This window comes from Tenrec ecaudatus, chromosome 3, assembly GCF_050624435.1.
Source record: "Tenrec ecaudatus isolate mTenEca1 chromosome 3, mTenEca1.hap1, whole genome shotgun sequence".
NCBI lineage: Eukaryota > Metazoa > Chordata > Mammalia > Afrosoricida > Tenrecidae > Tenrec > Tenrec ecaudatus.
The window spans coordinates 183,225,221-183,251,811 of record NC_134532.1 but is presented as its reverse complement, the minus strand read 5'-3'; the positions used below and the strand labels follow the sequence as shown (position 1 = coordinate 183,251,811).

The 26,591-nt window shown below is 42.7% G+C and overlaps 2 protein-coding genes across 4 annotated transcripts in view; both read right to left on the bottom strand.

Moving 5' to 3' along the window:
- The window catches only part of LOC142442940 (toll-like receptor 1), a 68,590-nt gene that overhangs the window by 10,422 nt on the left and 31,577 nt on the right, over positions 1-26,591 (bottom strand). The gene's annotated exons all lie outside the window — the stretch shown is intronic.
- The window catches only part of LOC142442938 (toll-like receptor 6), a 35,894-nt gene continuing 31,619 nt past the window's right edge, over positions 22,317-26,591 (bottom strand). For both annotated transcript variants that reach the window (XM_075544434.1, XM_075544433.1), the window contains exon 2: positions 22,317-25,365. In XM_075544434.1, coding sequence (XP_075400549.1) covers positions 22,917-25,295 — 2,379 coding nt within the window. In that variant the 5' untranslated portion in view covers positions 25,296-25,365 and the 3' untranslated portion in view covers positions 22,317-22,916. The remainder of the gene's footprint in view (positions 25,366-26,591) is intronic.

Genomic DNA, 26,591 nt, shown 5'->3' with positions numbered 1-26,591 from the left:
CACGCAAGGTCATATTTGGACTCTTGTGGAGTTGTTTGAATTTTCTTTAGCTCAACCTAAAATCCCCCCAAAACGGACTGTCATAAAGTTGATTTCAACTACAGTGACCCTACAGGACAGGCTAGAACTGCCCCTGTGGGTTTCAGAGGTTGTAATTCTTTATGGGATTAGAAAGTCTCTTCTTTCTCCCATGGAGTGGCTGGTGGCTTCAAACTGCTGACTGTGTGTTTATCAGCCCAATGGGTAACTACTAGTATGCCACGAAGGGCCCTTCCACATGAACTTACATATGAGCAATTGATGGTATATTCCACAGTCAGCCTCAGGGCTCATTTCAGCTGCTGATATTGAGCTTCTCCATCATCTCTTCCCACAAAGCAGTCGATCTGATTTCTTTGGATTCCATCTGGAGGTGTCCTTGTATACTTGCCATTTGCTTTGTTGAAAAAAGATATTTCAGATGAATAAGTCATTGGTCTAGCAAAATTCTATCAAATGATCTCTAGCTTCATTTCTACCACCAAGGCTATATTTTCCAACTACTTTTTCTTTGTTTCCAATGTTTGCATTCCAATCGCCAATAATTGTCAATGCATCTTGATCACATGTTTGATCAATTAAAATTATTTCAACAGTTTTATTGGCACATAATTTACACATCATAGAATTGAATAGCAATCACCATCCTACGGCTCTCCCTCCCCCTATGGATGATTTTCCCCAAAGCGAGCAATTCAATCTAGATCAGTCCCGGTGTTACCTCCCCCTCCCACCTAAAGTTGGTCAAGTTCTTCAGTTTCTTCCTCATTAGCTTTAGTGGTTGGTGTATAAATCTGAATAATAATTATACTGATTGACGTTCCTTGTATTTGAATAGATATTAACCTATCACAGATAGCATTGTACCCCAAGATCAATTTTGTAATGGCCTTTGTGATGACATGTATGATGCCAATCCTCTTGAACCGTATGATTTTCTGATTCAAAATGACCAATACCAGTCCCTTTCAGCTCAGTGGCATCTAGGATATTGATCTCTATTGGTCCCATTTCATTTTTAATGACTTCAAGTTTTCCTAAATGTATACTCTGTACATTAAAAATTCCAATTGTTAACAGATGCTTGCCGTTGCTTCCTCTGATTTTGAGTCATGCCCTATCAGCAGATGAAAGTCTCAAAGGCTTCACTCCATCCATGTTATTATGATCATCTCTACTCTGAGAGGGCGGCTCTTCCTCCATAGCATTTTGAGGGTCTTCTGATTTGAGGGGTACATCTTCTGAACTATATTTCACAATGTATTGATGTTATTCATAAGGTTTTCTGTTCATGTTTCACTGCTGTTGACAAGGTTTTCAGTGGTCAATTCCTCAGAAGCGGCCAACTGATTCCTTATTCATTATCTGTTCTTAGTCTGGAAGCTCTGCTGAAACCTGTTCACTTTGAGTGACTTTGCTGGTATTTGAAATACCAGTAACACAGCTTCCAGCATCACAGCAACATGCAGGCCACCACAATAGGACAAACTGACAGACACGTGGTGGACCTGTGGGGTGGGACAGTGCAAATAAGGTCTATAGATCCAAATGAGGGATTGGTTGGTTTAGTCATCCCACTAGGCTTAAAATGGTCTCCAGAAGCCAAAAGAAGGGAGGTTGGATGGACTTATTGCTATAAAGAAGGGATAAGAGTAGACTGTGTCCTCTGAACCAAGAGCCTCTAGGCTGAGAACCTCCTAAACTCAGGCGATAGAGGTAGAGCGACAACATCGGGAACAGCACAAGATGGAGAGAAATGGTGGCAGAGAAGTGGTGGCAGTAAAACCAGGAGACCCGTGCAAGATGGCCCTAGGATAGCACCATAAAGCAATAGCACTGAGCACCTCTGGGGAGAGGCTGGCTCACAGAGTGGATTGCCTCTGGCGCTTACTGGAGTTAGCGAAAGGACTTTATAACACTTGCATGAGCTTGACGGGGAGGCTAGGCCAAGAGGCTAAGAGGCTGAATTGCAGCCTACCTGCTGCATATCTAAGGAAATTCCCTGATTAAAGAACTATCATTTCTGATCCTAGGTTGTAGCCTGTGACTTCCTTAATAAATATCGCAATTATGAGAATTGTCTGTGATTTCTCTGTAGCCATTTCAATGAATTATGAGACCCAGCAGAGAAGCCGAGAATGTCATTTGTCAGCGTGAGAACAGGTGTCAGAATTAGTTAAGAGATTGGAGAAAGGAGGTATGTCTGACCGCTATCTTACAAGAATCTGCTTTTGACTCTTGATCTTGATTATTCTCCACCCTTGTAAAGTTAGAGGAGGAACTCAGCTGCCTCCACTGCATCACCATTTTCACAAGCATCTGCTGAATTTTATTAAAATGCCACTAGGAGGTGAGTATAACCACGACCCATCTCTAAGTTTGGCATATTATGGGGGTTTCCATGCTGTGATGCGGGTGTGGTTCTACTTTGACATATGGGGGCACTACGAGTCAAAATCAACTCTGTGGTACCTAACAACAATAATAAAAACAAACAAAAAATCCTGAAAATGATGTCACTGGTATTTAAAATAACATGGCGTCCCCTCCCTAGATGACAGCACTGAAGATATGATTCAGGCGTGCAGCCGACCTGACCGTCTCGCATGGGGGCAAACCATGAGTGGAGTACAACAGACCGGCAATGGGAGCAAAGCTTCGAAGTTTCTGAGGAATCCCGATTGTAAACTTACTCAGGGGCAGCGCATGGCACCTCACCTGAACTGGTTGGGTTATTCACCAGGGGCCCAAACTGAAAGTCTAAAGGTATAACAGGGTGGCAGGGCACTAGACCACCGCATCCCTGACTGTAGGTAGAGCAATGTGGGTTCATAGGAGGCCTGCCTCTCAGTCACGAATGCTAAGGACTGAAAGGGTGTAAGTGCTGTTAGGTAGGTGGGTCCCGGATTTGGAACACTGAAAGAAAAGGAGGTTGGGCTGGTGGATGCCACCAGGGCCTGCTCGCTCTTTAACAGAGAGACACTCATCTACTCTGGGCCAAACTAAAGCAGTTAGACTCGGAACTATTTGTATGGCTTTTCTTTTTTTCGCCCCCTCCCCACCCCCTCTTTTGGTATCTATCTGTATAAGACAGGCAGCATAAGCAATTCCAAGGACACAGAAACAGGATTGACGGTTCGGGGTAGGCCTCTCCGCCCCCCTCGTCCCTCACTCCCTACCACATAGGAAAGGAGGAAGTGGGGGAGGGGAGCTGTGAGCCAATAATGACAGGGACAAGGGAAAAACAAGGGGTATAAAATTCACGATGAGAAGGGTGTATACGAAATGTATACGAGAGGAATTACTGAGAGGTGAACGATGGGTAAATGTGATAGTAGGGCAGAAGGAAAGACAAAAAGTAAAAAGAAGAAAGTAAAAATTATATATATATATAGGAATAAATATATATATATATGTAAATATATAAAGGTGTATTTATCTATGTGTATATATATGTATATGTAAATACAACAAGGAATCTGATGGACTTTGGGCTGTACTAAAGTCTTACCTCAGTACAAGAACTGCTTGTTCTAATAATGTGGCACTATACGATACTCACCTTTCTGACACAATTGCTGAAGACAAACTGGGTGCATAAGCAAATGTAGTGAAGAAAGCTGATGGTGCCTGACTATTAAAAGATATAGCATCTGCGGTCTTAATGGCTTGAAGTTAAACAAGTGACTATCTAGCAGGGAAGCAACAAAGTTCACATGGAAAAAGCACACCAGCCTGTGTGATCATGAGGTGTCGATGAGAATAGGTATCAGAATTCAAAAGCAAGCAATCAAATTGATGTGAAGGAACATGAACAAAGTGCAGGACCCCAACCCACCTGTCAGATAATTGAACAAGTCCTTCACAGAAGGGCCACATGGAAGGGATGATATATCCAGGGTGTGGTATAGCAATGATGAAAAACATAACTATCCTCTAGTTCAGTGGTTCTCAACCTTCCTAATTCTGCGACCCTTTAATACAGTTCCTCATGTTGTGGTGACCCCCCTCAACCATAAAATTACTTTTGTTTGCTACTTCATAACTGTAATTTTGCTACTATTATGAATTGTGTGACCCCTGTGAAAGGTTCATTCAACCCCCAAAGGGGTCGTGCCCCACAGGTGGAGAACCACTGCTCTAGTTCTTTACTATTTCCTCCCCTTACTATTATGGTCTTAGTTTTATTTCATTAATCTTGTTAGACTTATGTATGCTCATTTGTGTGGTTAAGATTGTTTGATGCATGGAAACTAAGGTAGATAACCCTTCTGAAATAGTAATGGGAGTAATGATTCCCTGAGGGTATGGGAAGAGGGCGGGTGGGAGAGCTGATAGCAATGATGACTGTATAACCCCACTCGAGGTGAACAAATAACAGAATTGTAGGTGAACGGATACATTGGACGATGTAAGTTATGGCACAACAACAAAAGAATACTATAGTAAGGGTTCCTGGGGAGTAGGATGGGAGAGGGAGGGGCTAAAGGGGATTTGAAATCAAAGAGTTCAAGAAAAAGACAACATTTTAAAACTGATGGTGGCATCAATTGTACAATTATACTTGATCTAATTGAATTATGGTTTGTTATAATATTTATAAGAGCTCCCAATAACATTATTAATAAAAAATTTTAAATACCAGCAGAGTCACCCATAGTAGACAGGTTTTTGTGTAGCTTCCAGACTAAGACAGATTAGGAAAAATGGCCTAGTGATCTAGTTACAAAATTCAGCCAATGTGTTCACGCTCTCCCCTATGAAAGAAAGAAAGAAAGAAAGAAAGAAAGAAAGAAAGAAAGAAAGAAAGAAAGAAAGGAAAACTTTATGGATCACAACAGAGTTGTTTGACTCTCTCTCTCTTGCTTTGGATATATCACTAGAAAAAGACATTATGTTTTGTGAAACTGGGGCCAATGTGGGTGTTGGAGACCTTTGGAGAATGAATTGTCATGGTAAATACATTGATGGATTCAAACATGTGGGCAATTTTGAGGGTCACTTAAGTAGGAAGAAGTGTTTTGCTATTATATATAAGGTCCCTATGACTTAACAGTAGTCAACAATTATGGTGAATACTATATTTTGAAAGTTTCTATAGGAAAAATATTGAATGATGCAGGAAGCATAAGTAGAAGATGGAACGAATAAACAGTCACTGTACCAAAAAGAAGTAGTTGACAGTTCACCATTTCAGAAGGTAGCAAATAAGCAAGAATTAATGGCACTGAAAAAATAAATTCAAATATCACTGAAGACATTAGCCAAAACAAGGCTCCAGGAATGGACAGACTACCCGATTGAAATGTTTCTGAAAGCTGAAGAAACACTGGAAACACTCATTTCATTCCATTTATTTATTTTCTGGAAGCACTCATTCATCTATGCCAGGAAATTTGGAAGACAGCTACCTGGCCAACTGACTGGAAGAGATCCATATTTGTACCCATTCCACAGAAAGGTGACTCAACAGAATGCTCAAACAATAAGAGTATCAATGACATCGCACACAAGTAAAATTTTGCTTGAGGTTGTCCAACAACGTCTAGCCCCGTGCGAGTGAGACCTCTGCCTAAGTTGCCAGAGGCGGCCTGAGCCTAAGAGACAGAGCAGAGGGGTGGACCTGAGACTGTGAAGCAATGCGGCTGCATGGCAGAGGGGTTTGCTTCCTGGCCCAAGGAACAAAGCAGAGGCCAAGGAATCATGTAGCTGAGAAGCTGAGGACCAGATAGATGCAGCTGCCGGTTGAGAGGAGATACCACTGAGGACCAAAGACTGTATCTTTAATGTTTTCTTACCCGGGGTTGTGGTAACCTGTTAAGGTTCTTAATATATCCCTAGAGCCACGAGAGTTGTCTGTGAGGTGTGTGTGGCCATTAGGAACACTTGGTGCCAGAATAGGACAAAGAATCAAGATGGGGGTGGAGACACGGCTGCCTTGTGGCGATTGGCTTTGTTCGGGCTGGTGTGGAGTTGGAGTCTCCTTCTCCCTACTTACTGGTGGAGTTCAGTCATGGCATTTCTACTAAGTCAAGTGTTATCATGACATCTAATCTTCCTGACAGATTAGTCACAACCAAGAAGTACATTGAAAAACAACCTTTATGCAGAGTGGGGAGGGTGTTTTTCTGATTTTAAAAGTAAAGTGTGCTGTTACTTGGAAAATAAAGTCAAATGAAAAAGAGGAAAAGGAACATTTTGAATCACCTCACCACCCAGAAGCTGCCCCTGTTACCATGTGTGTCTATTCTAGACATTCAGCCATTCATGTCCAGGCTACATCATTGAAACTACACCAAATCACCAATCAAACATCTCAGCTGCATAACAGGCCGTTCTACAGTTGGGGTCTAACTTTTTAAGACCTTTTTCTCTTGTTTGGAAGGTGGTCTATATTCTTTTATGAGGATAAATGTTGGCTAAGCCTGACCTTTTTCCATTTTCAAGTCTCCCTTGACTAGCACACAGGGAGAAGCGACTTCTCCTGTCCCCTGAGCATCCTGCTGTGCAGCTCCCGCTGGGCTGGGTGCTCCTCCATGGACCACTGCCCACTCTGAGGAGGCTGCATCTTCTCACAAGCGCCTCTCTGGAGGACGCTGCTCTTTCCCTTCTCTCCTTCCGACCACGTGGGAGTGGGACGGGCCAGACTCTTCTGGGTTCCCTTTCTCTTCATTTTCCAATCCAGCATCACACAAGGCAGCCCAAGGAAAGCACGTTTCATCGAAAGGCAGGAATGACTGGAAAGAGCTATGTTTCAGGAAAGAAAACTGGATAACAATGAGCTGAGTCTGACTTTTCCCTTGGGAGTCCTTGGGACCATGCTCGGTCCCTTTTTGCCACCTTGCCTTTAGCTCTGAATCATTCTCCTTCTTCAATTTTCCTTACTTTATTTCTTTTGTGGTATAGTGGTTACGCATTGGGTTGTAATCTGCAAGGTCAGCAATTGGAAACCACCAGCCCCTCTGAGAAAAACAGGGCTTTCTGCTCCTGTAAAGAGTTACAGTAAATACAGACATGTACATATGTAAAAATATTTTTATATAATGATAGGGAAATAGATCTCTGTACATACATGTATAGGTTTAATTTAGTATTAAGGTAGCACATGGACATTGGGTCTCTACTCAAGTACTCTCTCAATGCAAGAACGCTTTGTTCTATTAACTTGGCATTCTATGATGCTCACCTTGCCAACACAATCACTGAAGACAAAGCAGGTGCATAAGCAAATGTGGTGAAGAAAGCTGATGGAGCCAGGCTATCAAAAGATATAGCTTCTGGGATCTTAAAGGCTTGAAGATAAATAAGCGGCTATCTAGCTGAGAAGCAACAAAGCCCACATGGAAGAAGCACACCAACCTGTGTGATCATGATAGGGTCAGGTGTGAGGCATCAGAGACCCAGAACAAAAAAAATCATATCATTGTGAATGAGAAGGAGTGTGGAGTGGAGACCCAAACATCTGTAGACAATTGGACAGCCCCTTACAGAAGTGTCACAAGGAAGAGATGAGCCAGTCAGGGTGCAGTAGAGCACTGTTGAAACATAGAACTTTCCTCTAGTTCTTTAATGCTCCCCCCGGTCCAAAATCATGACCCCAATTCTACTTTCCAAATCCGACTAGATCAGAATATGTACATATGTACAGATAGGAGCTTGAAACAGCGAATCCAGGACAACTCTTCAGGACCATATTGACAGTAGAAATACCAGGAAGGTAAGGGAAAGGTGTGGGAGAAAGAGGAAACTGATCACATATAACCCCCTCCCAGAGGGATGAACAACAGAAAAGTGGATGAAGGGAGACATTGGTCAGTGTAAGACGTGAAAAATAATAACAATTGATAATTACCAAGAGTTCGGGAGGGAGGGAGGGGAGGGGAGGGAGGGTAAAAAAATGAGAAGCTGATACCAAGGGCTCAAGTAGAAAGACAATGTTTTGAAATTATGATGGCAACAAATGTACAAATGTGCTTGACACAATGAATGGACGTTTGGATTGTGATAACAGTTGTACGAGCCCCCAATAAAGTGATGTCAAAAATAAAAAAGAGTTACAGTTTCAGAAACCCATAGGGGCAGTTCAACCCTGTCCCCGTTGGATCACTATGAGTCCGCATTGACTGCATTTTGGGTAAAAAGGAACGAACCCTTGTGGTGCAGTGGGTTAAGTATTGAGCAACTAGGTGCAAGGCGGGTGGTTCAAAGCCACCAGTCACTCCATGGGAGACCGTTGTGGCAGTCTGATTCAGTGAGGATGACAGTCTTGACAGCTCCATGTTCTGTCCTCGTGGGTTACTACGAGCTGGAGCCAACGCACCGGCAGAGGATTTGTTTGGGGGGTGAGGTGAAACCTGACAGAGCAAAATTCTTTTTCCACTCCACAATTCAAGTGCATTTGTTTTATGACGTAGGTTGCCATCTCCTCCAGGTACCGTCACTCTTTCCACTTTCTCCTTGCTTCCTTCTTGTAGCCTTTGTCCCGGGACCCTGCACCCTGCTTGCCTGGGGACTCCCAAGAATGGTTCTACGCCAGGAACCTTTCTTTCCCCCGTGACTCAGAAAGAGGTCGCGGGCAGAGGTTCATCCCCGGGAAATGGGGCCAATGACAAGTACCGAAGTTGTGCCCCTGTCAACACATCACACGTATCTAAGCTCAAGAACACACACCAGGCTCCTTAACCTTCTACTTAGCGTCCGGGGCCGCTGCGCTGCACGGTCTCTGCTTTCCTGGTGAGTGTTGGGCTACGGTGTGCTCCGAGTAATTTTCGTTTGATTTCTTCTCTTTCTACACTCAGCAGAGCGAGATCGCATGGTCTGCCTTGGCACATGGAGCTCCTTCAAATACGAAAGTGTTAGTGATCACCTGCTCACTGCATGATCCTCCACCGTTGGGAGTGGGCGCAGTGGTGGCGAACAGAAACTTCTCAGTGGCACCTCCCTTCAGGTGGTGCTAGGGCACATGCCACGCTGCCGTGGCGCAGATATGGCCCTGGGCCGAAGTGAGTCTGCAGAAAGGCTGGTTTTGGTCTGTATGGCGCTTCCAAAGCATTGAAAGGGGCTGCCTACAAAGGAGTGTTTTCCACACTGTCGGTTATAACCCACGAACCCTGTGCCGTGGAGTGAACTCGGACGCATGGTGGCCCCACGCCTTTCAAAGCAGAAACTGCTGTCCTGACGCTTCTCAGGGCTGTGATCTCTCGAAAGAAAGTTGCCAGAACTTTTTTCAGAGTGTCTGTGGGGAGATTTTAGTCACCAACAGATCTCTTGATAACCAAACCCTTAACTGTTTGCACCACTCAGGGACTCTGCAGCCCATTGGGGGTTCATGAGATGAATCTAATGAGTCAAGGTTTTGTTTAAAAAAAAACAACATATTCAAATAGAGAAATACTTCTGAAACCGAAAGAGGGAACGTCCTCTTTCCCTCCCCTTAGTTCATTCTGGGAGATGAGGGTGATCTAAGAGTTTATTTCTGGTTCCCAAAGTCATTTGATTTTGTGAGCCCACATCTAGAGTCATGCCAGGGCAGGGAAGGCAGCAGGGTGGTGATGGGAGGCGCACCACGTCGTGTTTCCCTTCGAGCTCGTCCGCAGCACTCGGAGTTGGCATCCTGCCTCTTCTCCTACTCTCCCGATCAGCCAGTGAACACACACAGGCATGCACGTGGGCGCGCACGCACACACTCACTCACACAACCAGGTACACACCAGGACAGCCACACGTCTCCTAAGGAAGAACTTCAGTTTGCACAGTGTGGTTTCTTAATCAACAAGGAAGAAACCAAATGCTGTTAGAGCACGTGCTCATGCGCAGAGTAGCGGTTCTTCTTTGCGCTCATTTCCCTTCCATTCACGGTGGCCAAGGCCACAGTCCATCCCCCCAACCCAGCCACCCCAACCCCCACAGCCCTAGAGCTCCGAACTCTACCCCTGAGAGCTTGTGGCAGTGAGAAATGGGATTGCTGAGAAACATACCTCTTACTGAATTCTCCCCTGACTACTCAGGGTGCCCCACCAATTTTTAAAACTTGCCACTCGGGTCCCAGACCCAAATAAAGCAGTAAATGAGTCATCTGTCCATCTTGACTGATGGCAACTGTGTGGGTGCCAGAGAACTGTGCCCACGGCGTTGTCAACGGCTGGTTTCCCAAAAGCACGTCACCAGGCTTTTCTTCGAGATACCTGTGGCAGATCACGCATCTAGCCCTTTGGTTGCCAGCTAAATGCACTGGCTGTACCACCCAGAGACTCAACTGGCCTGTCGAGCTCAGTGACACACTTCTGGAAGGAGACTAACTGTGTGCCGAGGTTGGAACGTATCAGGGTCCTGCCATCCACAGCAAAATGACTGTCCACCAAGCTTGTCGCCGGGACCTGCCCACCGAGGGTGTGTATCAGAGAGCGCGCTCTACACACACTCCACCCGGCAACATTTTAGAGAGCTGTCAAGTCGGTCGTGAAGTGATAGCTCCTTATGTTTTAGCTTTGCTTTCTTTTTTAAAAATCATAAATACGATTGAACAACTTTCAAGCTTATAAGCAACCTGCATCTGTCGAACGAGTGAACGGGTCGTGTCATTTGCCCGTTTATACAAGCGGGGCTACATTTTCACTCTCTCATTGTACAAGGATGAGAAGGCCAGCACGCGTCACTGTGCTCGTGCAGATCTTGAACACGGATCAAGAGGCAGTCCTGCGAACAGAACAAGGGAATACGGCATAGCTTTAAATCGGGAAAGCAGTGTGGCAGGGTTGTAGTCGCTCACCATACCTATTCAATTTGGATGTTGAACAAATCATCAGAGAATCGGAATCACGAAGAAGGTGGCATGAGGATTGGAGGAAGGCATATAACAATCTGTGATATGCTGAAGGTGATGAGGATGTGTCCTTGGATCTAAAGCTCTCTCTTACACACATATGAATGTCTCTGGAGTTGTTGCTCTACTCAACCCGGTCCTACACAGAGGACTTGAAGCACTTGCTGACAAATATCAAGGATTGTAGCCTTCAACATGGATTATAACTTGATGAAAAGAAGACCCAAATCCTTATAACTGGACAAATAGATAACATCATGATAAATGGGAAAAGACTGAACTTGTAAAAGATTTTGTCTTGCTTGAATTCATAATCAATGCTCATGGAAGCAGCAGTCAAAAGCTCAAACTATGCATTTCATTGCATAAATCCACTGCACAAATTCTTAAAAGTGTTGAAAAGCAAGGATGACACTTTGAGGACTAAGGTGCACTTGACCCAAGTCATGATATTTTCAATATTCAAGAATTTATTAGGTCATACATGCAAAACAGTGCTAACTGCATTAACAGATGATCAATGTAAAAACCCTCCACAATTCAGCTACGCTCAATTAAAAAATGTTTGTTCTAGAGGTTGAAAGGTTCAAAGTTGTGCTCTCGCCAGTGTGCACAGAATAGGGTTAGCTCTGAGCTTACAGAGCCTCAGAGACCCCAAAGAGAAGCAACAATAGGAAGTGACATGTCCACACGGGTGAGATAAGGGAGGGTAGCATTAGTGAAGTTTCGAGTTACCATGTTGGTGATTTGGCAAGACAGTGACATTAGAAAAGATGTTGAGTGAAAGGAGGCCACTGGTATTTTAGCAACAGCCAGGTGGCCACACATGAGCTAGTGAACTAAGCAAAGCACTTAATTAGTGTGGAGTAGTAAGGAGGCCACCCAATAGACTGGTGGCATCTGCAAAAATGCATTCTAAAGTATGATCAGAAAGAGTCAATAAAACAAGGAGGCTGATTGCTCATTAAGAAGCTTCCAGGAGACAAGAGGAAAGTAAAAGGAAATAGAGGAAAGAACTAGGAGACGAAGGACATGTATAGAGATCTAAATGCAGGCATGTATGTATGTAAATATATTTATATATAATGATATGGAAATAGATCTATGTAAATATATTTATATGTCAAGTATTAAGGCAGCAGGTAGACATTGGACCTCTACTCAAGTACTCCTTCAATGCAATAACACTTTGTTCTAATAACCAGGCATTCTGTGATGCTCACCTTCCTGGGGTCTTAAAGGCTTGACGATAAACAAGTAGCCGTCTAGCTGAGAAGCAACAAAGTCCATATGGAAGCACACGAGCCTGTGTGATCATGAGGTATCGAGGGAATCAGGAATCAGGCATCAAAGACCCAGAACAAACCAAAAGAATATCGATGTGAATGAGGGGGAGGATGGAGTGGAGACTCAAATACCATCTGTAGACAATTGAATATGCCCTTACAGAAGGGTCACAAGGAACAGAAGGGTCACAAGGAACAGAAGGGTCACAAGGAACAGAAGGGTCACAAGGAACAGAAGGGTCACAAGGAAGCGACAAGCCAGTCAGGGTAAAGTATAGCATTGATGAAACGTACAATTTTCCTCTGGTTCTTTAATGCTCCCCCCCACCCCCACTGTTATAACCACAATTCTACCTTACAAATCTGGCTAGATCAGAGCACATACATGGGTACAGATAAGAGCTGGCTGGAAACACAGGAAATCCAGCACAGATAAACCCCTCAGGACCAATAATGAGAATAGTGATATTAGGAAGGTGAGGGGAAGGTGGGGGAAGAAAGGGGGAGCCGATCTCAATGATTGATATATAACCCCTTCCCAGGGGTACAGGCAACAGAAAAGTGGATGAAGGGAGATAGCAGTTGGTGTAAGATGAAAATAATAATAATTTATAAATTATCAAGGGCTCATGGGGGAGGGAAGGGGGAGAGGGGAAATGAGTTGATACCAAGGACTCATGTAGAAAGCAAATGTTTCGAGAATGATGATGGCAACATATGTACAAAGGTGCTTGACACAATGGATGTATGGATGGATTGTGATGAGAGCTGTAAGAGCCCTCAATACGATGATATATTAAAAAGAAGCTTCCAGAAGAAAAGCACATGCTGTGTTAGCATCTGGGGGTGGTCAGAGATGGAGGAACTGCCTGATGGGGGAGGAAGTATGGGTGCAGGGAGCAAGTGCTGGGGAAACACAGACCACCACCGTCTGTCTCCTTTACTGTATTTGAGAGAAATTCACCTTGTGAAAGATTTGCCTGGTGGCAATTTTAGTCTGAAGTTGTCCCTTCAGATTTTGTCAAAATACTTACTCTCGGGCCAAAGGGGGAACCCACCACAAGACTGGACATATAGGCCCCCTGCCCCCCACTGGGGGATGAATAACCGAAAGGTGGGTGAAGGAAGACAAGAAACAGTGTAAGACACGAAATAACAATAATAATATATAGTTGATCACAGATTCACAAGTGTGAGAGGGTGAGGGGGGAAGGAGGGGGTAAAAAGAGAAGCTGATACCAAGCGCTCAAGTAGAAGGAAATTGTTTTGGAAGTGTTGATGGCAACATATGTAGAAATGTGCTTAATAATATTGAATGATGGATTGTTATAAGATTTGTAAGCGCCCCCCCAATAAAATGATTAATTTTAAAAAATACTCCCTTTGATCACCTCAGTGTCTCAGCACTCCACCCAGCAGAGCACTTCATTGGAGGGAACACGTGAACAAGATTTCTGTTTGAAATCACAGCAAAAGCTAATAAACAGGGTTTAAAAAAAAATCCCACTACAAAAGCAAATGCACTGACCCCAAGGGGGAGCAGTCAGACTGGCCCCATGAAGACTGTAGGCTCTTTTCTGTCACTGTGTCAGTCGGGGTAGACTAGTGAAACAAACCCAGGGAGATGTTCATATGTGTATAAGAAAGAGCTTTATATACAAGAGAATATTGAGAAAATATCCCAGCCCAGATCAAGTCCATAATTCTGATATTAGCCCATATATCTGATAGCAATCTATAAAGTCCTTGCTGACTCACACAACACATGCAATTATGCCGAGTGCAGAGAGATCACAGGCCAGGGGGTGGGAAATCTGTGGATCCAGTGGTGTTTCAAGCATTTCAGCACTGGCAGGGGTCTCCATGTGGGTCCTTCAGCACCAGGGCTCTCGTGTAGCTCCATGTGTCTTGTCTGCAGGAAGTGAGCCTGTGTCCTGCCTTCGAGGAGCTATTTATCTCCACAGTCCCTCCAAATGAGGTCATCAAGCTGTGACCTGATAGACGGGTTAGACTCCACCCCTTCACTCTCAAGTCTCAAAATGACACCAGATTATGTAACTGCTATAGCTACCACCATTCACTGTCATGTTTTTCTTTCCCCTTAGAGCAGCTTTATTGGAAATTCTCTGAGATAGCCTTTGTACTAGCTCTGAAATGTTCATGTTCAAGGTTAAAATGGTCCTCTGACTTTAGTACAATGTTGTATGGCAGCAGCTAGGTGGTCTTCTCACCCTCCCCGCATTTTGAGAAACTGACCCCAGCTAAACCGAGGTCTCCTCTGTCAAAGAGATGTCCAAGAGATGTGTAATATGTACATATAAAGAGCTGCTATATGGTTCAATGGCACCAGGCTGGCTCTCTACCTCATTGCTTGGGAGACCGGATTCGATTACATGACCTGAGGAAAAAAGTGTGCCTTGATCGTGGTGTCTTTTCGGATGGTAGTGGACTCATACAATATTTGTCCCTTTATGATTGACCAACTACACTCAGCATAATGTTTTCCAGGTACATCCACGTCACGAGGTGTTTCATGATTTCATCATTGTTTTTTAAGGGATGTATAGTAAACCATTGTGTGTACATAGCAAAAGTATTGCTAGGTCATAAGGTATTTCTATTCCCAGTTGATTTAGGTAGCACTTACCACTTTCCACAATGGTTGTACATATTTACAGGACCACCAGCAGTGTACAAGAGTTCCAATAACTCCACACCCTCCTCAGCACTTTTTGTTCTATTTTTTTCAAACAGGTTCAGGAAATTTGGAAGACAGCTAATTGGCCAACTGACTGGAAGTGAACTATATTTGTACCAAATTTCAAAGAAAGGTGACCCAACGGGATGCACATATTATAGAACAATGTCAATGATATCACATGGAAATAAAATTTTGCTGAAGATCATCCAACAATAGTTACAGTAGTACATTGAGAGGGAGCTGCCAGAGGTACAGGCTGGATTCAAAAGAGGATATGGAATCAGGATTATCCTAGCTGATGTCAAATGTATCTGGGTTAAAAGCACAGAAGACCAGAACGATGTTTACTTTCTGTTTTATTGGACTATGACAAAGAATTCAACTTTGTGGATCATAACCATCTATGAGATAAGAAGGGGAATTCCAGAACACTTCACTGTGCTCATGTAGAACTTCTGCATGGACCACGAGGCAGTTGTTGAAAGAGAACATGGGAATACTGCATGGTTTACAATTGGGAAAGGTGGATGGCAGGGTTGTATCCTCTCACCATACTTATTCAATCTGTATGCTGAGCAAATCATCAGAGAAGGTGGACTATATGAAGAAGAATGTGGCACCAGGATTGGAGGAAGACTTATTAACAACCTTCTATCAGCAGATGACACAACCTTGCTTACTGAAAGTGAGGAGGACTACATGCACTTGCTGCGGAAGATCCAGGATGGTAGCTTCAATATGGATGATAACTCAATGTAAAGAAGACCAAAATCCTCACAGCTGGACCAATAGGTGATATCATGAAAAAGGAGAAAAGATCGAAGTTGTCAAGAATTTTGTCTTGCTTGGACCCACAATCAGTGCTCCCAGAAGCAGCAGTCAAGAGATCAAACAAAGCAGTGCAGTGGGTTGAGTCTGTTGCACGAGATCTTTTGGGGCTGTTGAAAAGCAAGAGTGTTACTTTGAGGGCTTAGGTGTGCCGACCCAAGTCGTGGTATTTTCAATTGCTTCCCATACATGTGAAAGGTGAATATTGATAAGGAAGACTGAAGAAGAATCAGTGCATTTGCATTGTGGCACTGACCAAGAATATTGAAAGTGCCAAGGACTGATAACAAGACAAACAAATCTGTCTTAGAAGAATGGCTAGAGTGCTCCTTGGAAGCAAGGATGGCAAGACTTCATCTCACAGACTTTGGACACGTTGTCAGGAGACACCAGTGCTTGGTAAAGCAGAGGAAGGCCCTTAACAAAATGGATAGACACAGTGGCTGCAATAATGGGCTCAAGCCAAGGAAGAATTGTCAGGATGACTCAGGACTAGGTAGTGTTTCATTCTGTTGTGTATAGGATCACTGTGGGTCAGAATTGAGTCAATGGCACCTAATGACAACAATTGGTGTGGGTGTGAGGCGACAGATCATTATTTTTATTCGCGTCACCAGGACACTGCTAGTGAGACTGAGCATTTCCTTGTGTGTTGGTTAGCTATTTGAGCGTCATCCTTTGTGAATTGTCTATTCATGTCCTTGGCTCACCTTTCAATGGGATTTTTTTTTCTTATGGAGGTGTTCTAGATTTCTATGTTGTTGTTGTTAGGTGCCATCGAGCTGGTTCCACCAACTCATAGCGGCCCTCTGTATAACAGAACAGAACTGCACCCAAGGCTGTATCATCCTCACAACTGTTCTTCTGTTGGAGTACATTGTTGCAGAGCAGACTTCTCTAGACTTTAGTAATTAGTCCCTCATCTATTGTGTCATTGATGACGATTTCCCCCCCAATCCATGGGCTCTTATTTCACTCTTTTGATGTGCACAAGTGTTTCATTTGTAATAGGTCCCAGTCTTCTATTTTGTCTTTTACGGTGTGAGCTTCCTTTAGTATATTTGGTAGTCTGTGTATGTCCTGCAATAAAGCCCTCAAGTTTCTCCCTATTTTCTCATTGATGATCCTTATAGTTCTAGAGTTTATATTTAGGTCCCTAATTCATCTTGAGTTCATTTTAGTTCATGGGGTGAGGTATGGGTCCTGTTTCATTCTTCTGCATACAGAGATGCCATTTTTCCAGCACCATTTGTAAAGAGGATGTCCCTGTCCCGTTTAATGCTTTTTTGTCATTTGTCAAAAATCAATTGCCTATAGGTTGCTGATTTCATGTCTGAGTTTTCTATCCTGTTCTATTGGTCTATGTATCTATCATTGTCCCAGAACCAGGCTGTTTTGAATACTGTGGTTATGTAGCAGGTTTTGAGTTTGGTTACTTTGAGTTTGTTCTTTCTGAGAAGTTGTTTGCTTATCCTGGGTCTCTTCCGTCTCTATATGAAGTTGGTAATTAGTTTTTCTATTTCTTTAGAGAATTTGGTTTAGATCTGAATTGGAATTGCATTGTATTTGTAGATTGCGTTACCCAGTATTGACATATTCTTTCTTTTTTTTAAAATCATTTTATTGGGGGCTCGTAAAACTCTTATCACCTTCCATCTATCCATTGTGTCAAGCACATGTGTACATTTAAGTATTGACATTTTTTACAATATTGAGCCTTCCAACCCATGAACACATTTGTGTAGGCATCTTTTGGTTTCTTATAATAATGTTCTGTAGTTTTCTTTGTACGGGTATTTTGTTTCTTTGGTTAGGTTTATTCCTAGGTATTTATTTTTTATTTTATAACTATTGTAAATGGTATTGCTTCCTTGATATCTTTTTCGGAGCTCTCTTTGTTTATCTTATATCCTGCTACTTTATGAAATCTCTCAATATTTCCAGAAGCCTTTTGTGGAGTCCTTTGGGTTATCTCTATCATCGGCAAATAGCAAGTATTTCACTTTGCCCAATTGTATTGCCTTGATTTCTTTCTGAAAAGAAATTTGTTGTCTGATGTTCTGGCTGAGACTTCTAGCATTGTGGCAAATGAGACATGATAGGGGACACCCTCATCTAGTTCCCATTTTTAGGAGAAATGTTTTTTAGTTTCCCCTCCTTGGCTTTTTGTATGTGGCCTTTACTTTATTGTTTAAAAATATTTTATTGGGAGCTCTTACATATATCATAACATTCCATCAATCACATAAAACAGTATTGTACAATTGCTACCACAGTAGGTTTCAAGCATTTTCTTTTTCTATTTTTTTTAACATAGATGGCATATAATATTTTAAAAAATACTATTAAACAATGTATTATTTAAGGTTAAGTATAATGTGAGGGGATATTTTTTAAATATAGGAAAATGAAGTAAAATATAATGGCATCTTTCCACTTTCCTCAACTTCTTCTTTTTTTTAAAAAATCATTTTATTAGGGACTCATACACCACCCATCTCGATACATACATACAATACATCAATTGTGTAAAGCACATTTGTACATTCATCGCCCTCATCATTCTCAACACTTTTGCTCTCCACCCAAGTCCCTGGAATCAGGTCCTTATTTTTCCCCTCCCTGCCCACTGCCCCCTCCCTCATAAACCCCTGATAATTTATAAATTATTATTTTGTCATATCTGGCTCTGTCCCATGTCTCTCTTCCCCCCACTTTTCTGTTGTATGTTCCCCAGGGAGGAGGTCAAATGCAGGTCCTTGAAATAGGCTCCCCCTTTCCAACCCACCCTCCCTATGCCCTCCCAGTATCGCCACTCACTCCACTGGTCCTGAGGGAATCATCTGCCCTGGCTTCCCTGTGTTTCTGGTTCTCATCTATACCAGTGTACCTCCTCTGGTCTAGGCAGTCTTTCAAGGTAGGATTCGGATCATGACAGTGAGAGGGGGGAGGGCGGGGAGGAAGCATTTAGGAACTAGAGGAAAGTTGTATTTTTGATCGTTGCTACGTTGCACCCTGTCTCGTCTCCTCCCCAAGTCCCTTCTGTAGGGGGATGTTCAGTGGCCTACAAATGGGTTTTGGGTCTCCACTCTGCACTCCCCTGCTCATTCACTATGGTAAGATTTTTTTTTTTGATGATGCCTTATACTTGATCCCTTCGACATCTCGTGATCGCACAGGCTGGTGTGCTTCTTCCATGTGGGCTTTGTTGCTTCTGAGCTAGATGGCCGCTTGCTTACCTTCAAACCTTTAAGACCCCAGACACTGTATCTTTTGATAGCCGGGCACCATCAGCTTTCTTCACCACATTTAGTTGTTCACCCACTTTGTTTTCAGCAGTTGTGTTGGGAAGGTGAGCATCATAGAATGCCAATTTAATAGAAGAAAGTATTCTTGCATTGAGGGAGTACTTGAGTGGAGGTCCGATGTTCCTCTGCTGCCTTAATACTACCCTTAAAATATATGCACATAGAGCTATTTCCCCATCCTCATGTATAAATATATATGTATATGTCTTTATCTAGACCTCTATAAATGCCCTCTGCCTCCTCTCTCTTTCCTCTATTTCCTTTGACTTCCCTCCTGTCCCACTATCATGTTCAGTCCCCACCAGGGTTTCAGCAATTCCTCTTAGTTACGTTGCCTTTGATCATGCCCATCCAGGCCTCCCACACCCTTCTCACCACCAATTTGGATCACTTGTTGTTCCCTTGTCCCTGTGTTTATTAGCACCACTACCTTTCCCCCCACCTCCCCATCTCCCATGTCCCCACGGAACTATCAGTCCCATTGTTTTCTCCTCCAATTATTCATCCAGCTTATCTTATCTAGACAGACCTGCTGTGGCCTTTATTTTAATAAGTCATTTTATTGGGGGCTCCTACAGCTCTTTTAACAATCCATACACCAACTGTATCAAGCACATCTGTATATACATTGCCATCATTTTCAAAGCATTTTCTTTCTCTACTTGAACCCTTGGCATCAGCTCCTTTTTCCCCTCCTCCTTGCCACCCTTGTGATCCCTGATAAGTTTTAAATTATTATCTTCATATCTTACACCATCCACTATCTCCCTTCATCTACGTTCTGTTGTTTGTCCCCCTCGGGGGTGTGTGTGTCTGTGTTATACACCAATCATTGTGATTGGTTCCCCCTTTCTCCCTCCATCTTCCACCTACCCTCATATCACCACTGGTCCTTAGCAGTTTCTCTCTCCTGGATTCCATGGGTTGCGAGCTCTATCTGTACTAGTGTACACACTCTGGTCTAGCCCGTTTTGTAAGGGAGAATTGGGGTCATGATAGTGGGGGGAGGAAGCATTAAAGAACTAGAGGAATGTTGCATGTTTCATCAGTGCTATACTGCACCCTGACTGGCTCGTCTCTTCCTTGTGACCCTTCTGTGAGGGGACTTCCAATTGTCTACTGAAGGACTTTGGGCTCCACACTGACCTCCCTCGTTTGCATTGATATGATTGTTTGTTTTGGGTCTTCTGATAGTATATGGCCTTTGTTATGTTGAGGAATATCCCATCTATCCTTATTTTATTATTTTTATCAGAAATGGGTGTTGGATAAAGTCAAATGCTTTTTCTACATCTATTGATATAATTATGTAGTCCTAATTCTTTGTCTTGTTTATCTTGTGAGTTACATTGATTGCTTTTAAACCATCCTTCCATCACTGGTATGAATCCCACTTTGTCATGATGAATTATTTTTTTTCTGACATGCCATTGGGTTCTATTGGACAGGATTTTGTTAAGAATTTTGCATCTCTGTACTTGAGGGATTTTGGTCCGTACTTTTGTGTCTTTCTGGAGTCTTTGCCTGGTTTTGGTATCAGGGTTATGTTTGTGTCATAGAATGAGTTGGAAAGTTTGCTGTCCCTTTCTATATTCTGGATTCATCTGGGTAGAATTGGTGACAGCTCCTCCCTGAATACTTGGTAAAATTATCCTGTGTAGCCATCTATTCCTGGGCTTTTCTTGGGTGGCAGCTCCTTGATGATCTTCTCTATTTCTTCTTTTGTTCTGGGTCTGTTCAGGTTTTCTACATCTGTTTGTGTTGATTTGGGTAGGTGGTGTAATTCTAGGTAATAGTCCATTTTTTTCTGAATTACCAAACTTATTGGAGTACGATGTTATGTACTAATGTGCTATTTTTATTTCATTTGGATCTGTCTTGATGTCACCCTTTTCATCTCTAATTCTAGATATTTGTATCTTCTTTCTTTTCATTTGTTAATGTCGCCAATGGTTTGTCAAGTTTAATTTTTTTCAAAGAATCAATTTTTTGTCTTGTTGATTCCATTGTTTTTGTTTTCCAGGCACATTAAGGGGTGGAATATTATAGAGGAGTAAATCCCCTTGCAGTTAATCTTTAGATAAAATAGATTGGCCGTCATAACCCTCACCATTGTTATTGGAGAGCCCAATGTTGACTCTTCCGTGGGGCATATTTATGAGATCTTTGGAGGCCTCAAACGGACCTCCACATTACACACTTGTTGGATGCAGGTGGAATGCTCTCTGGTTGATCTTTTGCAGCCCCACCCCACATGCAAACACCTTTTTCTGGACCTTATGGCCTCTCACTGCTACCATATCTATGTACTACAGGATGTCCCATTGGATAGGTTCTATAATGACAACCCAAGCCCAGCTACCCTCTCATGGTCAAGTTGTTCCACAGGAACTTCTTATACTTTGACCACATCACATGGTGGCAGTGCAGGCTATGTGCTCTTTTCCTTCTGTCCTCATTCTGACTTTCTGGACAGTCCAAGTCAACCTCTTACCTTCTGGTTTCTCCAGATGGAGAAGTTCACAGCCATTTGTTCAACAAAGATTTACCAGATACTGTCATTTCCCATCACTATTTATCAGGGACATTGTCAGTTGTCATCAATTTGACAGCAGTGGGTTTTATGTCCACAATTTCTCAAACTCTAGAGCCCATCTATCGTTGTTCCAAGGGATTGTTCATCACCCCTAATCTGTCGCACTGTTACTCTACAAGCTTCCTCTCTGTAGTGGGACAGCAGATCACTGTTCTTACCCCTAGCTTAGAGCCCTGACACTGGCCTCTGGAGGAACCCAGGGCAATCTCCTCCTCCCTTCATTGGCTGAGTTGACTCTCACCACTCTTGACAATCAATCATCTTCCCACATATGGGCTAGGGATGAATAATGATTTTGGAGGTGTAGGACCTTTTCAACTATCTTTGAGTGAGTACGTCTAACATGGTCAACTTAAAATGTGGGGCAGCTACCTCATTTTTAGTTAGCCTTGAGGTTTTAGCCAAAATTCTAAGACAAATTGAGGGGTCCCATTCAGTATCTGGTTACAGGTAAATTTGCCCCTAAATTCCCTTGGGAATTGGGTAAATCTTAAGTCTTTCACCCCCATGACCTATGACTATAAGCTAAGGTTAAATTTATCATTGTAAATACAAAGTATTATGCTATGATTCACACTCACCCATATAGGAAACAGGGTTCATAATTTAATAAACTTTTACTATGATCTGTGAAAAAAATTATTTTCTCAAACAGATCTAACTCCCCCCCCTCTTATCTCAAAGTTGAACAGAATAAACAGTGGAGACACATAGGACATTACAAGTTTCTGCGCATATAAATCTGAGGTTAATTCTTTATTCAGTACTGAAAAGTTACATCGATTCCTACATTCTCACTCAATCCACTTGGAAAAGGAGAATGAAAGGGAAAGCTACTTGGATAACAGAATCTATTCAAAAGAGATTGTTCCAATGTGAAAGAAAAGAGATGGAGCCGTCACTGAGAGGCAAGTGTGAGTACCACCTCATGTCCATCCGCACTCGGCCACTGCCTGATTCTTTCTCTCCTTTGAGACAGAGTTTCATTCAAGCTGCCCAAGTTTCATTCAAGGCACAGAAGTAATAGAAACATCGCCTAGATGGCAACTTAGAACTAGAGTGTTCATCAGAATTAAATTAATGATAGTTTCTTAAGTTGCATTTCTGAGTTTTATCTGTTAAGTTTTCACTTCCTTATTTTTGGTGACCGGTTTATGGAGCCCTGGTGATGAAGTGGGTTACATATTGTGCCGCACACCACAAGGTCAGCAGTTCAAAATCACCAGCCACTCAGTGGGAGAAAGATGAGATTTTCTCCTGTAAAGATTCACAGTCTTGGAAAGTCACAAGGACAGTTCTACTTCGTCCAGTCGAGTTGCTGTGAGTCAGCATCAACTCAATGGCCTTGAGTTTCATCTGGGATTTGGAGTGCTAATTTTGTATTAAAAGCGGCTCTAATGTTAGCCCAGAAAAGCCCATGTTTGCTCTTCTCCTTGGGCCATTCCAAGTATGTCCTCTTTGCCATGAGAGCCTTCAACTTGTGATATTTGCTTGGAATGGTGTTCTGTGGGATGGATTCGAGCAAGATCAGGATTAGGTTATCAGCTCCTTCATGGAAGAGTTTGTGGTGGGCGAAGTAGAGCTCATAATGGCACCACTCACTCTGGACAAAGTTGGGAGACAAAACGAAAATGGACTTGTAGCTCTGCTCAGTGCAGTTTATGATATTTTCCACGATGCTTTTGCCAGCCACAAAGTTTCTCTCATGGAGGCAGATCCGGATGCCTTCTCTTTCTAGGTTTGGCAGTAGTTCATTCTTCACCCAGGCCGAATCATGCTCACTGTATGAAATAAAAGCGTGGAACTGGACATTTCTCTGGAGTTCTTCTAAAGGGATGTTCCGAGCCCTGTACCGGGTCTGGGTCCACTGACACACCATCCGGAGGTACCAGGGCAGATCCAAGCAGATGCACATGAAGGTCACGGTAGCGGTCAGCACCAGCATGATGATGCCAACGGTGCCAATCAGCAGAGTTGTGTTGCAGGCTAACTCAGACACGTGGAAGTCCTTTAGGGCGGTGTCCTTATAGCTTTCTGGGTAGGCACAGTTATAAGCCTCAGGCCAGTCCTCAACCACATCGCTTGGTACGTGACTGATATTTTTTATAAAGTCTCTTAGCTCACACGAACATTGGAATGGATTGTTGCCTGCTTTCATCGACCTCATCCTCTGGCAAGTGGAGAAGAACTTCTCTGATGGCTGGGAAATGGCATTGTGGGCAATGAGCAGCACGGAAAGGCTGCCAAGTGTGCCACAGCCAGGAAGGTCAGTAAAGGAATTGAAAGCAACATTCAGTTCTTCCAAAGCTTCCAGGCTGGTGACATCTTTAGGAATGCTCTTTATTCTGTTATTGTGAAGGTCAAGTACTGTGACCTTCGGAGGTAGGCATCTGAAAACAGAATCAGTAAGCATATTTGAAGACAAATCTAGCACTACTATGCTCTCAGCCCAAGCGCAATTTCCCTCGTGTCTATTCAACTCCAAAGTATTGTGGCTCACATCCAATACTTCCAGAGATAGCATATGCTGAGTCATGAGACCGATTTTGAATAGGTCTTTTAATCCATTCTTTTGTAAGATAAGTGTCTCCAATCTAGACAACGTGGAACAATTTTCAAAAATACTGTCTGTGAAGACATTCTGGGTGAAATTCAAGAACTTAAACGTGCTGGGTTTCTGAGGACAAAGCATGTGTATAAAAGTTGTATCTGTTATGGTTAACATCATAATGTTCATCTCCGAAAACACGAAATATAATGCATTCTGTGAAAAAAGAAATTCTCTATATCTAAAATGTTCTATTGTCAATGCTTTCAAAGTAGTTTTAGAATACTTAAAATATTCCTCCTTAATGGTTTTAATTATTATTAAACTGTAAATATTTAGATATTCTACAGGTTTGGGCCAAAGGAATTGAAACAGTATCACCAAGCATTTCCAAGTTGTTTCTAGGTGGTTCAAGGTCAAATTTAGTAAGTGTGGACCCCTGGTGAGTTCTGATAAAAAGTTCATTAGCACGTGGCAGTTCTCATCATTTAATTTAATGTTAGTCAGTTCTAAGACCTCTAAAGTGTTAACTGATATATTCATTCGGATAGAGAATAAACTATCTGGATGAAAAATAAAATGGAGTTTCTTTGTATTCAGAATTTGGAGACTTTCTGTTTCATTTCTTTTCGCATAGTACCCCTCTACATACACAAGAAGGGAGCTAAGATGTACGTCGGCAATGGGCAGCAGATCTAATTGTCCTAACTTTGTAGCGCTTAATGTCAGCTGCCTCAAGCTGCCAAATTCCTTACAGATGGGCGGAGCGCCAAAGTCATTGTACGAGAGGTCTAAATGCTTGAGACTCACAACAGGGTGGCAGGATATCTTCCACAACTGATTGTGAGATAAATCCAAGTATTCTAAATCTTGATTGAACCGGAAAACACTCAGATCAAGTTGTTGGATTCCATTATGGGAAAGTATCAAAATTTCCAGCTCTGACAGGAAGCTGATGGCAGAGAACTGAAGGTCAGATATGTTGTTGTGAGACACATTTAAGACTTTGGTTTGGGGTGATAGATCCTCCGGAAGCCGAGTGAGCCTTTTTCCAGAGCAGTCTACGCTAAACACACTCTCAGCCGAGAACTGACTGATAGTTACAAGTAAGGTGGTAACACCAACAGGAAAGTTTCTAACAATAGGCTTCTTGTCTTCAGCAGTCATGTTGCAGTAGCTATCCTACGGACTTCCTGTCATTCTTCAGAGCATCTCTGGATGCATAGAGATTCAAATTCTAGAAATAAGCATAGAAGACGCTATGAAATGATTTCTCTCAAGCCTCCACTGACTAAACACAAAGCACTATAATTATTTCACTCCCCACTAGTGTCATTCCTATCCCTTTAATCTAACGCGTGGTTTTTCCTAGTTGTGGGGTTTGCTGCTACCACAGGGGGCAATATAGACCCTGTTCTTAACCAAACAACAATGATGGCTGTATGTTTTGACCTCTCTGGTGCCGCAATGAAGGACGGGGTCTGGAGCTTGTCTTTGCTTAATCCAGTGGTTCTCAAACTGTGGGTCTCAACCCCTTTGGGGGGTCGAATGACCCTTTCACAGGGGTCACCTAAGACCATTGGAAAACATTTCCGATGATCTTAGGAACCGAGACACCGCTCCTCTATCTGTCTCCAGGCAGGTCTGCCCACATGCAGCTATGCTGATCTGGTGAGAAAGATGCTATTTCAATGTTCACACTGATGTTGGCTTTTTACACATCCTGCCGCAAAATGTAGCAATGCAGTTTACTGTTGTTATATTAAGACTGCTATCCATGCTACATCATGCTTCAAGTCAAAAGTTCACTTATTTGTAATTAAAAATAAGTATTTCACAATATAGTTACATATTATTTTGTGATTAATCACTATGCTTTAATTATGTCCAGTTTGTAACAATTAAAATACATTCTGCATATCAGATCTTTACATTACAATTCATAACACTAGCAAAATTACAGTTACGAAGTAGCAACAAAAATAATTTTATGGTTGGGGTCACCACAACATGAGGAACTGTATTACAGTGTCGCGGCATTAGGAAGGTTGAGAACCACTGGCTTAGCCCATTGCAAGCTTTCTCAGGACTGGGAAGGGCCCTCTGAATGGCATTTGTCAAAAGTGCTTGAAGACAAATGAACCAGCTGCACAGTCCTAGAGGAGCAATGGTTCAGTGCTTGGCTGCTACCTGAAAGGCTGGGAGTTCAAACTCATCGATGATACTTCAGGAGAAGATCTGGTGATCTAATTTCATAGAGGTTATTGGTGTTCTTAGACACTGTCATGTTAGTTCCAACTTGTGTTAGTCTGCGTTGACTAGAGAAACATAATTCATGTAGACACTCACATGTGTTTAAGAGAGAGCTTTATATACAACAGCAAGTGAATGTTGAGAAAACATCTAGCTCAGTCTAGATCAAGTCCATAAATCCAATATTACTCCAACTGTCTGATACCAATT